We start from the raw sequence: 17,507 nt of genomic DNA on the forward strand, positions 1-17,507 counted from the left end.
CCGTCATTACTGGACTCCTAATTTGTCTCTTCATTTTGAATATCTTGATTTCTTCTTGAGAGATGTCGGCACCACAATGCTGGAAGCAATCTCACCACTGTTCCTGATTTTTACAACGAAGCAGTTTTTTTCTCGGTTTACACACATTGCCTCCATGGACAGTTTAAACTGGCGCAAAACTAAAACTTCTTGCACCCCGGAGCTGTTTTTTTTTTTAGTTCCTTCTTCAAGGGCTCCCGGAGTGACGCTTTGACGGTGTCTTTCACACCTAAAAGCATGCACACATCACCGGTTGCCCGTTCATATGTGTGCACATGTGGGGTGGGCATACGCAGCAAGCCTTAACACGCTCACCCATGACATGCACAGGGGTGGAGCAGAGTACATGAGTTTCGGAGAAGTCCTGGGAGCAGGCAAAATTGCCTTTTTTAGCAGGCTTGGAGCAGCCAGAAAGGCCGTTGGGCAGGGGTCTGGCACGGGCTGCTGCGCCAGCCGCTTGCCAATTAAGTATGACCTTTCATCTTCTACATAAAGTTTAATCTTTCATCTTCTATATTAAGCGGTATACCGCGCACTAGAACCTACTCCGAATATGGAACACAATTGTTGTACTATGTCTATAAATTTAGGATATTCTACCTTCAGTCCCAACGAGTGTGCCGCGTTATCACCCCAAGTAATCACCTGACGTCCACTGGACGTCCACCACACGTCCATCGCGGCTCTAGCAGACATCCGTAGGGCGTCCGTTTTACAACCGATGGACGTACCATTTACGTCCGTGGGACGTCCGGATTTAACACATCCGTACGTTCAGTCGGACGTCCGAAACTGGATGTATTGCGGATGTTCAGTAAAAATTTCGAGAATCGCGTAACGAGAAGCTTATGTTCCTACAACGAATACTACACCGCACAGACCAACGCACCACAGGGCAGACAGGCATACATGAACACAGTGAACTTGCTTCACATGTTTCGCTAGCGGTTCTCAAATTTTATATATCCTTCCTCATGAAGATCATCGTTGGAATTAATGAGGCGCTTCAGAAAAGTAAAAAAAAAAAATAGGCGTAATTTTAGAAATATGCAGATAAAACTTGCAATATACAAGTCATGGTGTTGATGTACAAAAGCTTTCTCGTTTTTCTTTTATATTCAATTTAGGCCAATATTTGCTGGTTCGTAGTAACTTTGTAGGTCCACTGGCGGCTGTACGTCGGTTTCTGGATGTCCACTGTAAGTCCGAAAATGTACATCCAAACATGGACGTATAGTGGACGTACCGTGGACATCTAAACTGGGCATTGGATGTTCGGCTGTATTTCGGACGCAACAGGGACGTCTGTGGTTGCTTGGGGGCCGTCACCCTTCAAAGAGTAATCCTCGCGCACAGAGTCTAAAGGGATCAGATAACAGGCCTGGCTTCGTATACGGTAGACGGCAGTGTAAAGCGAACTCACGGCGGCGTTCCGTAAAACCCGGCGTTTGCTAGCATTTGAGGGGCGAAGCACCTTTGGACCTCGCTCTGTGTGGGGCTCGGCGTCAGTGTACAGAGTATTGCGCATGCGCGAGGAGCATTGGATTCGATTGTATTAAACTGTATTGTATCAGATTAGATTGGAATTGTATATACTGTACACACGCGTTTACAATCACTCATTTTTTTTTAATTGCGAAAGTTTGCTCTGCAGCATAAAACGGTGAGGCGAGTATGTTTAAATGTACGTAAACAGGACGTTTTCACTAAGAAAGTCTAAAAGGCTCCGGTGATACGGCCCAAAGAGCCAGCGTCTGTAGTCGGGAGGCCGGCCTGGGTTGAGTCCCACACTATGTTGTACTTGCTGTCGGGAACGTTGGAGGCCACGGCAAGTGCACAGAAGATGATGAATGTTTGCGGTCGATGCCGACGTGGTGCAAAATGGACATGTCCGGCCAAACGGAGCCCGTCGATCCGGGGGCCAGGTGTGGGTGACAGCTGGTGTAAGAGCAGCCCCGACGCGAATCCTTCGTAGCGCCACCTCCTCACGGCGGGTGAGCCCACCAGGGAGGTTTGATCCACACGGTGGAATAAGTGCGCGTGTGGAGCGCCGAATATCTTCTTTGTCGGTGGCCAACTTTGACATTGCGTAAGGGCAGTGGATGCGTCGTTGGAGGTATAAGAGTCGCCGCATCCGCCTGTTGCTGTATGCGCTGCAGGGGTCGACGTCCTCTCTCTGGGCCCAAGTAATCTTCACTCTGAAACTTAGGGCCGCAGCCTTCGCGTGGATGGTTTGGGACATGGGCACTTGATGAAGTACTCTCCGGAGGTCTCGGACTGCTTGCATTGAATCTGTAAAGATGTTGCCAGGTTGCGATTGGTCTGTCCTCAGCAGCTCTATAGTCGTCAAGGCGTCGAAAATCGCTTTGAGCTCAGCAAGTGTTGACGGGGGCCTCTGAGGGGCGTAGTAATGGCAGGTTTGACAAAACTGCATGGCTGGGTTTACGACGGCTGTGGTAATAAGGCTTCCTGAAATACTGGCGCCGACATAAAACGTATCTTGGCCAGCACTGGATGAGAGTTGCGGCGCAACACGGCTTGACCGACCCGGAGGCTTGCAGTCAGTAATTAATATTCGGGTCCAAGGAGGGGGTTCTGGAGAGGGATCTGGCGGCGTGTTAGTTTGGAGGCCCATATACCACCTTAAAGTAGCCGCAGATGTGTACACCTGCGCTTTAAGAGATCGTGCCTGTCGCCGCTGGTGAACCAACTCATCTATCGTGTTAAGGCCAGCTTCTTCCTGTAGTGTGGAGATGCGCGTTAAGCGAGGAAGGCAGGTAATGGTCCTCATGGCTTCTGTATTGATGGCCTCTAGACGATCCCATTCCGCCCTTGTCATGTACTGAAACTGAGCCTGGTACGTGATACGTAGCTGCAGGATTGCACGTATGAGAAGCCGAGCCATCTCTGTGCGAGCTCCTCCCGATTTCATGGAAATCCGGCGAACTAGATGTCGCAGTTGAAGGGCGTGCCGGCGAGCTTCCCGGAGCCATGGCGTAGCTGAGCCGGAGGCCGCAACGTCCAGGCCAAGGATGCGGTGACAAGTAACTTTCGTCACTGGCTCGCCATCAAGATTTAGTCAAATGGGTCTGTTTTGCAGTTGTTGTCGAGCCCTTTGATTGCCGACAATAAGTAACACGGTCTTATCTCGGGATAGCATGAGTCCCACGCGTTTGCACCACGTGTCAACCGTATTTAAAGTACTCTGAAGAGCGTGTTCTTGATCCGCAATGTCTGGAAGTGTCGACCAGAGCGTGATATCAGCCGCATAGATGAGGCATTTTAGATTTTTCAATGCCCCTACTGTCCAAGCGAGCGGGAGAAGGGCAAGGTTGAACAGTACAGGTGCCAGGACCGAGCCTTGTGGTACCCCGCGGCATGTTGAAAAGGAATTCCCAACCGCCTGTCCTGAGACTCTAATTGAAAATGTGCGGTGTGTTAAAAACGACTCTATAAAGAACACCACAGGCGCCGGGCACCCAAGCCAGCGCAGTATCTGTAGGATTGCTTGATGGCTCACATTGTCGTATGCTTTCTTCACATCTAGGGCAAGAATAGAACGAATACGACAAGTGCGTCCTCCTATGAGTACGGAAGTAGAGAACGCTTCAAGGCCGTCCTCGAGATCTGTGCCGATGTGGGGCCGAAAGCCGATCTGATAGGGATGGTACCAACCCATGCCCTCAAGCCACCATGTGAGCCTTGATACTAGCATACGATCAGCCAGCTTGCATAAGGTACACGTCAGAGCAATCGGCCGTACAAGTGTCACTCATTTACATGCGCGAGTGGGCAATGCCACGGGTGATTTACGGTAAGAACGATCCCCAGTGCTTCGCCCACTCGTGATGATTCACTTCGTGGAGATGCATGAATTTTTTCTATCAAACAGCAGTTTCCATGCATGCAAAGCAGAACATAGCTTTTTTCGCCGCCCCTCAAGGGGTTGCGAGGGTCGAAAAGACCTAAGCCGTAGACCACGTAATGAGAGCATCTTATGAGGTACAAATACTGTTGGTCCAGACTCCATCCTCCACATAAGCAAAGCCAACCTCGAAGTTCACAAGCCAAAATAAGTAATTACCTCACAAGGGCGAACTGAATTAACAAGCGAGGGCAAAGCGACCGAGACCTTGTTTGTTGAACACATGCAGCCACGCTCGTCCAAAATGGTCGACTAAATTGAAGTTCACCTTTGAACTACAACCTTTCATGCGAATATTATTCTGTTTTCTATGTTTGCGATGTGACACAAAACAGTTCACTGACTTTTGGTAATTTTTCCATTGATTGTGGCACAGCGGCCAGCACCGGTAAACAAAACCATGTAAATGCTACGCAAATCAATTCAACGTGAAGGCGGTGAAAGGGCATAGCATCTGCGGCCTTACAGATAACCAAAAGACAATTGACATCGCCACTCATGGCCTTGATGAATCCAAAACCAAAACTTGGCTGAAACATTGTTTTCATGGTGGTCATGCGGCGCAGATGAACGAGTTTGGAGCTATAGGTTGTATTCACTGGTGAGGCACGCATTCAGGCAACCATGTGAGGGCACTGCCACTGGTTACGTCGGGCTCTGCGGGATGGCGGTACTTGTCCATGCTACGCACATGATGTGTGTTGGACGTTCCAGGCTCTACCCCACTGAAAGCAAAGTAATGCCTCGACTCCAATGCGAGTGTGATTAATAACATCTCTGTTGACACTGCTGACAATCGGGTTGAAACAGAGCAGATGACCCACGCCGGTTTTTTTTTTTTTTCTGCGGTGTTCGGGCGCAGTGGCACAAGATGCGCCATGTCTGTGGCCGTTTCCAGTGTTGCCAAGTGAAGAAATTGACAGCGAAACTTTTCAGTGAATACCACCTATAGGGGCAGGACGGCGCTGATAAACGAGTTTGGTGCTCAATGGCGCAAATGGCGCGGCTGTTCCACCCCTGCACGTCCATTGTGCTGGTGGGAAATTTCAACGTGACCGTCTCATGGCCCGATGTGTCCAGACGGCTGTCCTCCATGGTTGAGTGGTTTGGGTTGGTATGCGACGCTGACACCAAGATGCTTACAACGCAGGAGGTAAAGACAGCCCCATGTTTGTCTGCCAGAATAAAGCTCTATTCTGAAGTTTTATTAAGTTAATTAGCTATGCCCAATTGCAAGTTACAAACTTGTTTTGTATCGTGCACTCCTTGGACTGCACCCAGCTTCTCTGGTAATCCTTCACAGAGTAGAAAGGGCACTGAGTTTTCTTCATTCCACACTACCAGTACAACTGAAGGCAGGTTCATTAAATGGGCAATATTCATGTCAAAAGCAGCAAAACGGCTCCAATGCCATGTCTGATTGTGTTTTGCAGCATACAGCATTCCATGGTGCAAGCTGGGGGGGGGGGGGGGGGGGGGTCATTTTAAATACGATAGTCTTTCTTGGGCTACTTAAACGCAAAAATTTTTGTCTTTTGGTCTCTGCATGTCTGCCTGTCTGTCCCTCGATTAAGCCACCCGGCCATAAGTTACAAGAATTCTTGAAGTTTGTTTAGGCAGAGCATTTCCTAACTACTAAATCTGGTGGCAATGCTCATACTTGTCAACATTGTTCAGTAAAGAAAAACATTACACACATTTGAGGCAAGAATCAGTGATATTTGCAGTGTTCTTTTAATTGAAAATTCATGGCTGCTTCATTTGTAAAACAGAAAATAAAAATACGCCTTGGAAAAACATGTTTTCACCCAAAAATACAAAAAGCGCTCCCGCGCAATGCTAGCCCTCCTGGCAGCACTGCAAGAAGTCCAACAGTAATAGAAGGTACCCGTAGATGGCGCACGAGCAGTGGAAGGCGGTAAACTTGAATTACCTGGAGCAAACCTCCACCGTGTTTACCGTTCGAGGAGCTAGATGGGAGGCGTGGGCATGAGAGGTAGGCACAGGAGAAGAAGAGAGGAATTGACGAGGCAGGGCCAGCAGAAGGCTACCGTCTGTCGACAACATTTGCTGCCAAGCGAGCAGACGCGCAGGCAATTTCCTTTTATACATGCACCCTGTGACAAGTCTCGCTACTCTCGACATCAACTCCTCGTGTGGCACACATGAGCCCCTCGTTAACCTGTTTCAAGCACTACTTGATGAGCCCTTCCTGAATGGTTAGGATGAGTTAAAAGTTGCAGTCAGGTGGTATACCAAAGTCAGTACACATGGGTGGTCGTCAGCGTGTCCCACTTCACAATGCTTGCGACTGCACAGATACATGTACTCTTTTAAATTACTTAAAATTTTTCATAAAATTTGCCTTAAAAATTCTCAAAATTTTTCGAGAATTTTACAACCTTCGAAAGAACTTCGAAAAGCTCAAAAACACTTTCAAGGCGGGTTGCCCACCAATTGGCTACAAATTAGTTTTTGTGTTTCATGAATAAATTGCTTGCAGGAAACTAAGGACTCGCTTTCTCTTTGTACTGAGGTTGTGAATGATATCTGTATGCTATGCCAAGGTCATAGCTTGCAGGTAACCGGGCCTCGATGCACGTACAAGGGTCGTACTAGTTACCAAGATCAAGGTGTGTTGGGTACAGGTTAACCAAATTTGAAATTTAGGATTTGGATAATTTTCTCTTTTCTGTTATCATACCAGTTGGTTGCAGCTGCAGAAAAGAAAAAATAAATCCATAAGAAATTTTCGAACAGTTGGCGTCATGGGCAATTTTACAAAAAATCCAGTAGTTGAAATTCGTTATAAGAGACATGTATGTAAGAGACAAAATGGGTATAAGAGACACTATTCACCCACATGGTTGGCTGCCCTATCTTTCCCATTAAATTGACCTCTTTTATAACAGACATCGGATGTAGAAGACAGTTGGTTATAAGGGACAAGTCATCATTGAACTTAAATCAATAATCTTGCTTGTAACAGACATTTCAACTTCAGATGCAGTACCACCAGTCACTAATTGCAATTGCTTCCATTGTGGAAACACAGATGGATGACAGACGCCTGCAGTCGCAATTTACTATAACCTCAGAAAACACACAGTGGTTCAGTCAGCTATGACATGACGAAGAGAAGCCCTGCCAATGGAAATGCAACTTGAAGGAGTGGTTGAAGCTTACTGCCATCCATTGGAGCGTAACCGCACATGCGGGCTCTCCCATTCGCGTAGCTCCCGATCAAGAAGCACTGCAGATGTTGAGTCCTGCAAGCGTAATGAATAGCCTGAGCACACAGCAGAAGAAGCTGTGCGCCCTGGCTATTCATCAGGCTTGTGAACTCAACATCTACAATTCATCTTCCACAAACAGTGAAAGGAAAAAAAAGCCTGTAGAATCGGTTGTAAAAAACAGTGTAAATACAGTCATGAAACAAACAAAGATTCAGAACTGTTTCATAAATTCTGGGGGCCAAAAATAAATTAAAATGAATCTTTTGCAACATGCTGTAGCGTTCTTTTGAGCTTATTTTAGTCATACGGTGCCCACATTGAACTAGGGGTTGATCAATTGGTGAAAACATGGTTCCTTGCTTATAAGAGACATCTCATATAAGAGAAAGACACTGCTCCACCGTACGTGTCTCTTATAAAGGGGTTTTCTAAGGCGATGGGCTTGCCTGGCTTCAGGATAAAAGATTTTTGCTGATTTCCATCCCTTAGGTAGTTCGCCCTTACACCAATAGTAATTGTAGTAAGCTGTTAAACCGATTTCATTAACGTCCTGTGTTGGCAAAGTGCTCGAGCATATCATATTAGCTCGCATTACTCAACATATAAACCAAACCAATGCGCTGCCGTGTGAAATGGTAGGGTTTCGCCCAAAACTGTCCACTCAAGATATCGTGCTGCAGTTATCGAACGAGGTCATCCAGCCGACTAGCAAGGTAGACACTACAGCACTGCTGGCCTTAGACCTAAAAAAGGCCTTCGACACAGTGACACACGTTGCTATCCTTACTGGCCTGGCATCTATTAATCCTGGACACAGAACGTATAACTACGTCAAAGGATTATTGACGGCGCGTACCGCAACAATACGGATTGGTCACAATGAAGATGGTCCATTTAATCTCGCAAACAGAGGCACTCCTCAAGGAGCCGTTTTTTCACCCCTCCTCTTCAATCTGGCTCTCCTTCGCCTAGCACACGAATCGAAACAAATTCCAAATCTCCGTTTTAGTTTGTATGCTGACGACATTGCGCTCTGGGTCACGGGGGGTAGCGACGCGCACATCGAAAGCACCCTTCAGGCTGGCGCAGACGTGGTCTCAACTGAGGCTAATAAGGCAGGCCTCGTGTGCTCTCCCACGAAATCAGAGCTTCTCATTCTCCCTCCCAAAAAGACAGCCTCTGCAACCTCTAAGTTCGAAATTCTGGTACAAGGTCACCCCGTTCCTCAGGTACCAAAACTCAAGGTGTTAGGCCTCATTATTCAGCAGAATCGAACCAATTCGGAACTCATAAGGCAATTAAGTAGGGGTGTGCGAATATTCGAAAATTCGAATATTCGATTCGAATTTTTTGGTATCCGATTCGAGTCGAACGACACTTTTATTGTTCGAAATATTCGAACCACCCAAAACTAAAAAAAAAAAAAATTCAGAGCGTGTCTGTATCGGTGTTTATTTACAGTGGACTCTCGATTATACGATTCTGGGGGTGCGAATTTCGGGATGATACGAATTTCCGAAAAGTCCCGGCTAAATTGCATCGTTTGCAATGGGAAAAATTTCGGCTGTTACGAACGGACCTGCGCGGCCCGGCGGAAGATACGAACGAGCCGGCGAGGCACCCGACTGCCCAACGAGCAAGTGACGGCTCTCGCTCCCCTGTTTGTCACTCTTTCTACAGAAAAGAAACGGCCGGGCTGTTGTTTTCTGCTCGCGAAAACGCTCTGTGCACGCCCAACGCGCTGACACCGCCGCGAAACCACCCCCACGCTGCGCGCGGTGCGGCCGGCGGCGTCAACATGGCGTCGGCTCCAGCCGCGAAGTGGCGCGGGCGCTCGTGCGACCGCTTTTAACCGCTCTTTAAAATGCGGCTCAAGGGAGACACGAAGTTGCTTGTGCGGTAAAGGAGCTGATAATGCATGCGAAAACGGTACTATAAAACATCATCCACGCCGCTAGTGAAAGCGCCCATAAAATATTTGCCGGGGTGCTAAGCCTAACCATCTCCGGCGGAGCCAAGCCGGCTGTCTCGATCTCATCGCAAGTAGTCAGGCTCCTCCATTCTGTCGCGCGCGTCGTGCGTCATTTTCTGACCGAGGTAGGCGCTACCGCGGGCACGAAATCGTCGATGTGGGCGTGAAAATACAGCGCTCGCAGAGCCGAGGCGAGCGAATCGCGTGCAAAAACGCACCATGCGGTTCACGCTTGGCTGTTGCGGCGCGTAGCAAGCTTGGGCACAGCGAGCGAGGAGACGAGCGCGAAGCTTTACGTGCTCCAAAAAGGACTGCTTTGCGACACGGGGGTTAAAAAAAGCAGAAAAAATCACGAATTTCTTCACGCGAAAGTAGGACAAGAAATAAACGAAAACTTTTTTCAGCGCTAAATTTTTTGGTCTGTGTTGGTTCATACGAATTTCGGATGGTACGAATATTTTTCGCAGTCCCGCGAGATTCGCATCATCAAGATTTTACCGATTTTACTGTATCAGCGCGCGGCAATGGGCTCGGGCATGCCAGCTACTAGTGTCTCAAGTGAGCGGCTGTTTTCGGTATCTGGTAAAGTGGTGACGAGCAGGAGGTTGTCACTGCTCCCCGAACATGTCGAGCAGTTAACCTTTCTCCATGTTAACATTTAAGTGAGTGCAGACCTTAACCTGTTCAGTGCAATGGTATTGTGTATTTCCTAATTTTACTTTGTGTGATTTGTTGTGCAATAAAGTTGCAGTTTTTGTATCTCCAGATGGTGAAAACATTAATTTTACAAAAAACAATAAGTATTCGTATTCGAAAAATATTTGATTCGATTCGAACTTTGTTTTTATTATTCGAATTCGCTTCGAAATTAAAAAAATGATATTCGCACACCCCTACAATTAAGTGCCCAAGTAGACCAGCTGATAGCACTCATGTGAAGGGTGTCCAATCGAAATCGAGGTCTGGGCGAGAAAGACAGACTCAGCCTCGTACAGGCATTTTTCATTAGTAGGCTCGTCTATACCTTGCCCTACATTCGCGCTAGCAAAACGGAGCTAACTAAAATCAACTGCCTCATTCAGAAAGCATATAGGGCGGCTCTGCAGCTACCTCAGCATGCTTCCACTGCCCGGCTTAATAATCTTGGGGTCTACAATACTGCTGAGGAGCTCATCGAGGCGCACCTCTCCTCACAGCGGGAACACCTAGAGCGCTCACCACCAGGTCGAGAAATACTTTAAGGCGCAGAATATCCCTGTCTCAGACCTGGTGCAGGAGGAATGTTCCATCCCGACAGATGTCCGAGAGCATCTTATCATTCGGCTTCTGCTCAGGCATATGCATCCGGTTTACAACGCACCACGACGACTCTCAAGGGCTCGAGCCCTCGCCCGACAGCTACCCATCCGGCCCGGTATCGTCTACGCAGATGCCGCAGAATACAGGCACCGAAATGCCTACGCAGTGGCAGTTATCAACCACCCGCACTCACCCCCAGTTAATGCAATCACCATCCGCACTGATTCACCAGCTAAGGCGGAAGAGATGGCAATCGCTCTGGCTCTTACTTGTCGGCCACAACCTAGAATCATAATCTCAGATTCGAAACTGGCCATTCTAAATTTTGCATGAGGCAATATCTCCTCGGATGTGCTCCAAATTCTCCAACAAAATCCACCCACTATCTCTGTGGAACTCGTCTGGGCCCCTGCCCATGCAGGGCTACATGGGAATGAGGCGGCACACATGGCGGCCCGAGAGCTTACACACCGGGCCGGCATGAGCCCCTTTCCCCACCACGGCGCCAGGTCCACCAGAGACAAGCTGATCACTTTTAACGATATTACAGAGCACTACCGTCTCTCCCGTCGTCTCTACCCACCATCTCATACATCTCTTCCACAACATAAAGTGCAAACATGGAGACTCCTTCAAACGGGAGCCTTCCCAACGAGATCCCTTCTCCACCACATTCGCCCGTCAGAATTCCCCTCTCCCGAATGTCCCCTTTGTGGTGCGTATGCATCACTCACCCATTGCATGTGGGAATGCCCTCAAGACCCTTTCCCCCCAATCACCAGCAGCGAGCAGTGGGAGGAGGCGCTGGGCAGCTCCGACCTGGCCACCCAGGAGCTCTTGGTTGAACAAGCTGCTTTAGTCGCCACCAGCCTGGTGGCCACCCCGTCTCCTTAACCCATCTGTTCATAATAAAGTTTTCTCTCTCTCTCTCTCTCTTATAAAAGGGTCCAACTGTAGCATCATCCCTTGATGTATGCGTAGACTAATAAAAACTACTCTTCAGAAACAATGCATCAAATGCCCTGGAAGGCGCCTCCAGGACTTAGTTGGCAATAGATCAGACAAGGAGACAGTAACTACACAACAGAGAATACAAAAATAACATGTATTCTAGAGAAAAAAGCAGAGTCAAGACATTCAACTTCGCCACAGGCAACGAAGCGGCTAAAAATTCCGGCATTGAGTGTGCGTCGCAGAGGAGAGTCCCACAGTCGAAGCTCAGCCCAGCATCTCCTGAAGGAATGCAGTTGAAGATGACGGAGCACCACCGGTGGAATCCGCCGGAACTACGGCTACTGGTGCAAGCGTCGGCAGTGACTCCGCAATGGGTTGCAGCAACAGGTGCGGAGTGGCAGCCGCTGCTGGCTTGGGAGGAGACGGCTTGATAGCCGGCAAACGAGACGTCGTCCCCAGGGCCATCGCTTCCACGGGCAACCGAACCTCCTTCTGGGGCTCAGACTCTTCTTCCAGAAACTTGACGAAGAGTGCCGAAAATGACTGCGGAGTAAATGGGGGAAAAAAAAACAGAAAGTGTGAATATACGAGGTTAAGTTAAGGGGATAGATTGTTTTTTTATAATTACCATACCAGCTAGTTAGGGCAGAAATAGCCATACACATGTCTAAAAATTCGTTTGCCTTTGAATTAAAGTTTTCCTCTACAATGTAGGGACTGAGATAAAGTACTTGGAGAACATGGAAAGAACAACAGCCCTAAAGTAATGTTATGTAAGGCATGAGATGCTCTTACATTGCAATGCTTTCTCAATAAGCTTTCTCAATAAGCTGAACCACTTGAAGCAACTTAACTCCTAGCAAATGTATCCAAGCCTATCTTCAAGGGAGCTTGCCACAACACAAGAATAATGAGGTTTTTGGTATGATTATTTGTATACACAAGAGCTAGGGTTTACCGACCTCTAATAGGTCTCTGACTGTTCACACTGGCAGCCTTTCTTTGAGCTACCTTCTCATTTCTGTTCCTTTACTTTCTCATAGCACCCTTCTATAAGGACAATGGAAGTCAAAGGTGCTGTATTTGAACTCCTGAAATGCACCACTACTATTACTGCTTCTATAATGACTTTGTGGAGAGTGGTCAGCAGTTATAAGGTCTTAAAAAATACCCCTTCTGAATAGTTTTTGTTTTGCAGGTAAATACTTACGGGGCCACGGTTTTGCTGTAAACAGGGATAACCAAGGGAAAACACCTATATGAGCTTCGGTGTTAGCATTATGACTACCATAAACAGCTTAAGAGAGTAATTGTTATGCTTTACTAGAGTCCTTGAAAATCACACTTCACATGCTGCGTATGCAAGGAATAATTAAAAGATTCGCCTAAAACCAGTTGGTACAAAAAGTGTAAAACCACTCAAATGCCCGGTTTAACAGTTTCATGCAAACAAGCAAACTGGCCGTTCCTTTCGAACGGGTTTGCTACATTGGGAAATACTTACCGGTACTGGTTGCTGCTGTAAACAAATACAAGTAATGCTCGTTACTATCAATTAGGAAGCAACACAAGTATGATAACCATGCCTCTCTTGTCCTTACATTACACTCACTTTTCAAATACGAGAAAAATTGTTCATGGTAAATCCGACTCCCAGATTGACTCTTCAAATCAGTCCTTGCTTCCAACTTAGATTCAGTCTTCTGCCTTTACTAAGGGAGGGTAAAAGGCTGAGCTTATTGGCGCTTACTAAAAAAACACAATTGCCTTCGAGAGCCACTTTGGTAAAAATCAGCAAAATATGTTTAGACCACGGAGCAAGAATTATTCAGGAGGCGCAACTGGGCTTGCTCCGGCGGCGCGATAAAGTCATGGCGCCAGGCACGGCACCGACGCGCGCTCTGTCGCGAGGCGCCAAAGGAAGAAGGCTCGCCGGTTCAAGGCCAGTCGGTGCATAGCCGGCCGCCGCCGTGGGCAGACGACGCCGACGAATCCCTCGCGCGACTAGACTTTCATTGGAGTCGGTTTGGGGCGGATGAAGTCATCGCGTTTCAAACAATTTTCGTAGGACGAAGGGGCTTTGATTTTTTTTTAGAACACGAACCTACAATAAAAAAAACCTGGTTGAAAATCTAGGTGAGATTAGTTCCAGTGAATGATGGTTCTTATCTTCAATGCAATTAGTTCATATTTAGACTGCCCTAACTTCGCGGCCCTGTCTGCGCAACATGAAAAGCGCGCGCAAATCTGAGAAGCCGCCCGCGAGAGGAGAGAGCGGCGAGAGTGAACCACTCGTGGTGGGAAGGCAGCGTCGGCAGACGTCATCTGCTCCGGGATTCCTTCCAGTGCTCCTTTTCAAGCACGGTACGGCTTGTAACTAGGGCAGTATTTATTATTAACTGGTGCTAAAATGTCGAGCACTTCTATTTATTTATTTTACAGGAAGAAATCTGGCAATTTTCACAATAGTTTCGATGATATTACGAATTTTGTGAGTCGCGCCCCTAGAAGAACATGTAAACTATGGCAACGCGCTTGACGCGCCATCTGTTGTGCTGCTCCGCAAGCTGCGTTTCCCCCGCGCCAGACAGTGACATTAACGCGCAGCCCGCCCGCGCTGTCCCAGCCCAGCGGATTCCCCTCCTGAAATACTTCTTTCTCCGTGGTTTAGACTAAGTTTATTTTCAAGCTCTGCCTTTGTTTCATGTAAGTAGAATATGACTCGGAAAAAAACTACCACCACAGTTTGGAAAAAAAAAAGAGTAAGCTTGTGACCAGTTAACAGCTGATTCCACACGTTCAAGTACGGTCTAGAATACCGTAAATGACTTTTCACTTGCCAGCCTACTGCAAAGAGTTTCAACTGTAAGAGTTCATGACGAAGCCTTCATAAAGCGCAACACTGAAAACATGGGACAAGCAGAACAACAGGACAAGCGCTTTCCTTTTGTTCTGTTTGTCCTGTCGTTCTCGTCCTGTTGTCCTTGCTGTTCTTGTCCTGTAGCGCTCGTCCTATCGTTCTGTTTGTCCCACATTCTCAGGGTTGAATTTTTTCAGGGTTTCGTCATGCACGTTTACCAAATAGCCCAGCTCGCCATTCAGCTGCAGCATGTAAGAATTTGTCTGAGCCCTGACGGCTCACCTGTCGATGGAGTGGCCTGGCTACTCCGCCAGTGCTGTCGGGGCTGCCGGACTTCCGGAAGAAGCCAGAGATCCAGCCAATGCGGACTCTGCCGTCCTGGGAGCCCAGGCTTATGCCAGCCTGTCAAGAGAACCGCAGCACAAGAGTCAGCACATCTACACCACAAAAGATGAAGCTTACAAAGCAACCTAATTTCTGAGAGCCACTCATACCCTAGATAGTATCAACATTGGATCAAGAGTGGCTGCTTTTCAGAAAAAAAAAAAAAAAAGAAATAAAAGAAACCGGTTGAAGCTGCCATGGAGATAAAATGAAACTTTGTTTAGTCTGAAAGAAGTAGCCTTTGAAGCTCACAATTATAAGCCCAAAACGCACTTTTCAAAACCACAAAAATTGAAAATATAAATGGGGCATACTAAAAAAAATTGCATCAGTACGTCAAGAGGACTGACCAGCATGGCCTATGCATCCAAGACTTCAATCTGCACAGAGGTACTCAGAGAAAGTTTATAATGCACTTTAAGCAAAGAAGAGTTGAGATTAAGAAGTGTGTCACGTGCCTGTTGGTTGCTGAAGGATGAAATGAGGGAGGGCAAGAACAATCTTTTCTCGTTCAGAAGTCAAATGAGTGCGAGAAAATTATATGCACCTCCAAAGAATTTCGAGATGAAATATATGCATGTAGCTCCCTTCCACATTAATTGAAGACGCACAAATGGAGTTCTTTGACACCCTAAACCCCAATTGCACAAATAGACAACGCACTGCCTCTTCCTCCTTCCACTTTTCTCCCTTGCACCTTCCAACGGGTATCTGCATGATCCTTTTATCCTAAAAGATAAGCTCAAGACATCAAGAGCATTTGACAACTGGGACGCCTCAAAGAAACCATTTAGTGCAAATCAAAACACGCCAAGAAGAGCTGTTCTATACGCGCTACAACCCCGTTCCTTTGGAGACCACGCTTTCCTGAAGGCAAAGTCTGTCGGCAGAAGCAATATTTCCAGTCAGCCCAGAAATTCGGTGCATTCTGGCAACAAATTAAAGCCACGCCAACCTTCGATAGAGACGTGGCATTGGTCTCGTTTCACTTTGCTCCCCCCATTAGCGACAATCACAGATTGGCACATGCTATTGCATAGCACGAAGAGTTGCTTAGACGAAGCACAGTTCAGAAGTAAAATAAAAAAACGGCCGCAAAAGCTACCACTCGCCTTGTCCATTTCCTCGCGGCTGAAGTCGAGGACGCGAGCGAGCAGCCGCACCACTTCGGGTCGCTGACCTTGGGGACTGCTGAAGTAGCCCAGGACCAGGCTCTTCATTATTTGCCTGCACCACGGAAGTGCAACCACACGAGGTGAAGCCCTCACACAACCCTCCACATAGAAACAGAGTGCTCTTGATGCCTTCACTGCACTAAACAGCAGTGCTAATGCAGCGGGCCCATTTTATCTCATAATTCTTGACACCGTGAATCACCTTAACAATTTAAAACCCTGTTACAAGAGACACTTGGTTATTTCTATGTTCGCCATGCTAGCAACATTGCATACAAGAGACCATGGTTACAAGAGACATGTTTCCTAAGTCTCTCGAGTGCCTCTTGTAGCGAGGCTTTACTGTATTTCTCAGTCGAAGTGGCTCACCTAGCTAAACAAATCATGAGCTGTCCATTTAACAGAACGATGCATCATATTTTTGCCGGTGGACCGACTGGTGTAACGACTACAAAGTCCCCATCTGTATTAATCATTCTTTGCAGTATTCCCTGACTGACTCCAGAGGATGGAAGTGGCAGCATGAAATAAACTCTCACAGCATAATAATAACTTATCTGCTCTCCTAGCTAATGGCACTGCAACATAAGTATCTGCACACAAAAGCTTAGACGTATACATACAAAAGAAACGAAGGAAGTTCACACTAACGCGCAAAACTTTTAAGGTAGCGAGGCTGAACGCAATCTTCACGACGACCACCCCGAAGGTTTAAGTCTACGATTGCAGCCGATTTGCTTCTTCACTGCTGAAACGACCTTTACTCCATCATTGTTGCTATAGGTGTGAGCTTCTTTCATTTCTTTGAAAGAGATAATGATTGGACATCACCTTGGAGGGGCGTACACTATGACGTGTCTTTCTTGTTCTGAGCGAGTGTTGCCACGATTATGGTGAACGCTGGAGTGTTTTTTTGGCCAATCTTGGCCAAGTGGGCAAGCTTGGCTTGACATTTGTGCGCCGATGACACTGCGCGATCGCCTCGAGCCACGCACACACGAGCGCTTGGAACTTTGTTTTTTAACTGCTGGGTGGTCGTCGTGAAACCCGCGCTCACGTGCGCGCACTCGGCAATTTCTTGGTATTTTCAACTGCGGACACGAAAAATTATGATTTGATAAATAGCTTCGCTGTTAAAAATGAGGCCTCTACATGTGCACTGAGCCTAATTGCGAGGACTGCTGCCAGGGAGAAAAATGGGTAAGCCGAGATGACGTCAATGCCTTCCACTAGTGGCTCATTTATCAAAGAATTGGTATCTGCTCACTTCCTAAGGGGGCTATGGTCCAAGCCTACCTGTGCAAAACAGGGTAGCACTCACACGGCCTTAGTTTCGAGATTCTACTTATTGGTATGCCTAAAAAACACCAGCGTACTTGTTCTGAACAAGTTAATTAAATTCGCTCTCTTCGACTAAAATAGGCGAAAAGTTCACTACAAAAACCCTATTAGAATTAACCCACAATGCATTTTGCACCCACTTAGTAGTGATGCGACACATCGCAAAGTATCAGGTTAAATTCCAAAAATTCAGTGTGGCACACATGAAATCGACTCTGCTGCATCATTTGTTTTTCAGAAAAAAAAAAAGAAAAAAAAAAGTGAGGGGGAATGCATAATAAACTGGAAAATGTGCTAGCAAATTTTAACATCTTCTCGAAGA

At 47.1% G+C, this 17,507-nt stretch overlaps 1 protein-coding gene across 4 annotated transcripts in view; it reads right to left on the bottom strand.

The window, feature by feature from the left end:
- Positions 1-11,548: 11,548 nt before the first annotated feature.
- LOC144149418 (uncharacterized) overlaps positions 11,549-17,507 on the bottom strand; it is a 125,211-nt gene continuing 119,252 nt past the window's right edge. For 3 of the 4 annotated variants that reach the window (XM_077680979.1, XM_077680980.1, XM_077680977.1), the window contains 4 exons: positions 15,782-15,896; positions 14,568-14,687; positions 12,930-12,944; positions 11,549-11,968 (listed from right to left, as the gene is read on the bottom strand). In XM_077680979.1, coding sequence (XP_077537105.1) covers positions 11,690-11,968; positions 12,930-12,944; positions 14,568-14,687; positions 15,782-15,896 — 529 coding nt within the window. In that variant the 3' untranslated portion in view covers positions 11,549-11,689. The remainder of the gene's footprint in view (positions 11,969-12,929; positions 12,945-14,567; positions 14,688-15,781; positions 15,897-17,507) is intronic. The other variant, XM_077680978.1, reaches the window with a different exon arrangement.

The sequence above is a fragment of the Haemaphysalis longicornis genome, unplaced genomic scaffold, assembly GCF_048455015.1.
Source record: "Haemaphysalis longicornis isolate Haplotype H1 unplaced genomic scaffold, Haemaphysalis longicornis Haplotype H1 scaffold_8, whole genome shotgun sequence".
Classification (NCBI taxonomy): domain Eukaryota; kingdom Metazoa; phylum Arthropoda; class Arachnida; order Ixodida; family Ixodidae; genus Haemaphysalis; species Haemaphysalis longicornis.